This window comes from Gadus chalcogrammus, chromosome 20 (genome assembly GCF_026213295.1).
Source record: "Gadus chalcogrammus isolate NIFS_2021 chromosome 20, NIFS_Gcha_1.0, whole genome shotgun sequence".
Lineage (NCBI taxonomy): Eukaryota > Metazoa > Chordata > Actinopteri > Gadiformes > Gadidae > Gadus > Gadus chalcogrammus.
Window position 1 is genome coordinate 15,171,947 of NC_079431.1, and position 2,500 is coordinate 15,174,446.

A 2,500-nucleotide genomic window follows, 5' to 3' on the forward strand; every position below is an offset into this window, starting at 1 on the left:
CACACTTTCCACTGAGAGCCGGTACGTGTCACTTTCTCTTCCTGTCCTCACCTGTCACATCCTAATCTAAGTCCTGGAGGTGATGTCACCGCAGGCCAGGGAAGGAGGCGATTAGAGGATTAGGGGAATGAAAAAGAGGTAGAGGCAAGAAGAAAATAAATAATAATAATACAATTTTTATAAAAGAGGGGATTCTCTCTAAGGATTCACCAGAGGAAACAGAGGGGCAGGGGAGTGCGTATAAGAGAGAGGAAGGGAGAGAGAGAGAGAAGGATTGGGAGAGAGAGATGGGGATAAAGAGGGGGGTGGGGACAAAAGGGGAGTTAATAGTAGGAGAGACGAAAGGAGATGGAAGGAGGAATAGGAGAGAGATAAAATGGATAGAGAGTGAAAGAGAGAGAGAGCGAGAGACAGAGAGAGAGGAGAAAGACGCAGACAAGGGTACAGAACAACAGAGCGATATCAGGTACTTTCAACTGAAGTACAGGTATTAATTCAGACCCTCTAGTGAATGTGATTACTGCAATTTACCCAGAGTGGATCGACCCAGTCGATTTTCAGAATCCATCCAACCTTTTTGAAGACACTCCTGCAGTTCCTCAGAAGAAGTTCCTCAAGGTGTTATTAACCGTTTTGAGTGGTGGAGCACAGCAACACTTGCAGTCTCGCACAGCACTCACTCAATCGATCGATCATCGCCACGCTGGAGAGGAGCCCAGGATGCCCCACCTCCCGTGGTACAAACCAGGAGCTGGATGGTTTACCGCAAGCCGGCTCACAGTCTAATAAACTCATCCGGAAGCATTTATTCATGCCCGCTAATCTTACTTAAAAATAGCGCTCTAAGTGCCAAGTGCCTCATCATTGTAAGACAAAAAATAAAGAGCCTCACACAAAAGCTACACATTAACTCACACACTAAATTGACAAGCACAAATGTCCATATAGTCTATTGGCTGATAGAGTGTATGTATTTGCTCTGTTATAATCAACTCAACTCGGATGCAGTTAGGGGAAGATTAAATCTTAATAGAAAGGAAAGTTCGCCAACCATTCATGGATACAACTTTTGTGTAGCCTATACGGTGCAAGTCCTGTATTGCATGCTAGCCACACTCTAGATAGAATCCCATAAGCATTAGTGGTGATTGTTCCACAGCTGTCCATTATGAAGGAGCGAAAGTCTCCTGACCTAGACATGTTAATCCCTGACTAGACATGTCGCAAGACCGCCTATATGGAAAGCTGATTAACAAACACATGAACACTTGGGACATGCCAACACAGGCATGGCAGGTCACAAACAGGACTGACCGCAAAGTCAACAACAAACACAGAATAATATCCCGGCCCCAGAGGATTTATTCTGTGTGGTTTATGGAGTAGTGTAATGTACATGCATTATCACATGAGGTGTTCTCATGATGCAGCCTATATGAGCAGGTCGCCTATACTATAGCCAGGGAAGGATGATGTAGTAGTTTGGGTTTCTGGGTTTCTATTATCCAAACTCATCTTCATGGATCTAAGAGTTGGATGTGGATCTCTTCACATTCCTACCTGGTAGTTCACAGCCCAGGACCTCCATCCTCATGCCGATCCCAGCGGGGGACCACCTCTCTGGGTAGATCCTGATGAACTGGGCCGCCAGCTCCTCAAACCTTCGCACCTCCGGGGTGTCGTAGTGGCCGTTCCCCTCAAAGATCTGCACAGAAGAGAAGGCTCGTCAACATCAAATGGTTTCATCTATCAAACGTATATTAAAACAGAGGGTCGTTCCGGACAACGCAATCCGTGTGACAAAGCATTGGTCGACTACATCAGTATTGTAAAATAGAGAGCGAACTCTGAGCTGTCAGACTATAATGTTTGGAGAGGTTTGGTCGACAACCTCCCATGATAGGTCTAGCTACTGGGGAAGTGAACGCCTCCATATTCACTCTAACACTGTGAACTTTGAATTTCTAATGCTCACTTTGGATTTTGTACTCTAGTTTAAACAGCTAAGAAAAACATAACAGCAGACACTAAACTGAGAGTAAGAACATCCTTAAATTATATAATAAAAAGGAGAATAATAATATTAAGCATTCCTTTGAGAAGATTTTCAGCCAGCCCTGACACAAAAAACAATATTCACATAATACAACTATTTATACAATAAAAATGAATGTGACACCAAGGCCTGGCATCAAGAGCAAGCGCGCCCTTGATCAAAGTTTCCCGACATTGATTGAAATGTATTGTGCTGCACTTGAACAGACTGCGGTGCCTTCATCCCAGGGGAGGGTTTCATGGAAGTGCAAGTAGTCGCCAAGCCGCAGAGACGCCGGCGTATAATTAAAGAGTTTTAAGACTTTGTCTGAGAAATTAGTAGCGAGCTTAGAGCTCTCTGTCTCACAAGACCGTCCGACCGCCTGCAGTGAAGAGAGGCGATGCAGAAAAGACATTTTTTAATTAACACCCATGAGAGGGAATGGCGTGAGGGAGAGAGACAGAG

The 2,500-nt window shown here is 44.7% G+C and overlaps 1 protein-coding gene across 3 annotated transcripts in view; it reads right to left on the reverse strand.

The window, feature by feature from the left end:
* The window catches only part of nrp2b (neuropilin 2b), an 88,784-nt gene that overhangs the window by 40,123 nt on the left and 46,161 nt on the right, over positions 1-2,500 (reverse strand). For all 3 annotated transcript variants that reach the window (XM_056579668.1, XM_056579667.1, XM_056579666.1), the window contains exon 10: positions 1,561-1,705. In XM_056579668.1, coding sequence (XP_056435643.1) covers positions 1,561-1,705 — 145 coding nt within the window. The remainder of the gene's footprint in view (positions 1-1,560; positions 1,706-2,500) is intronic.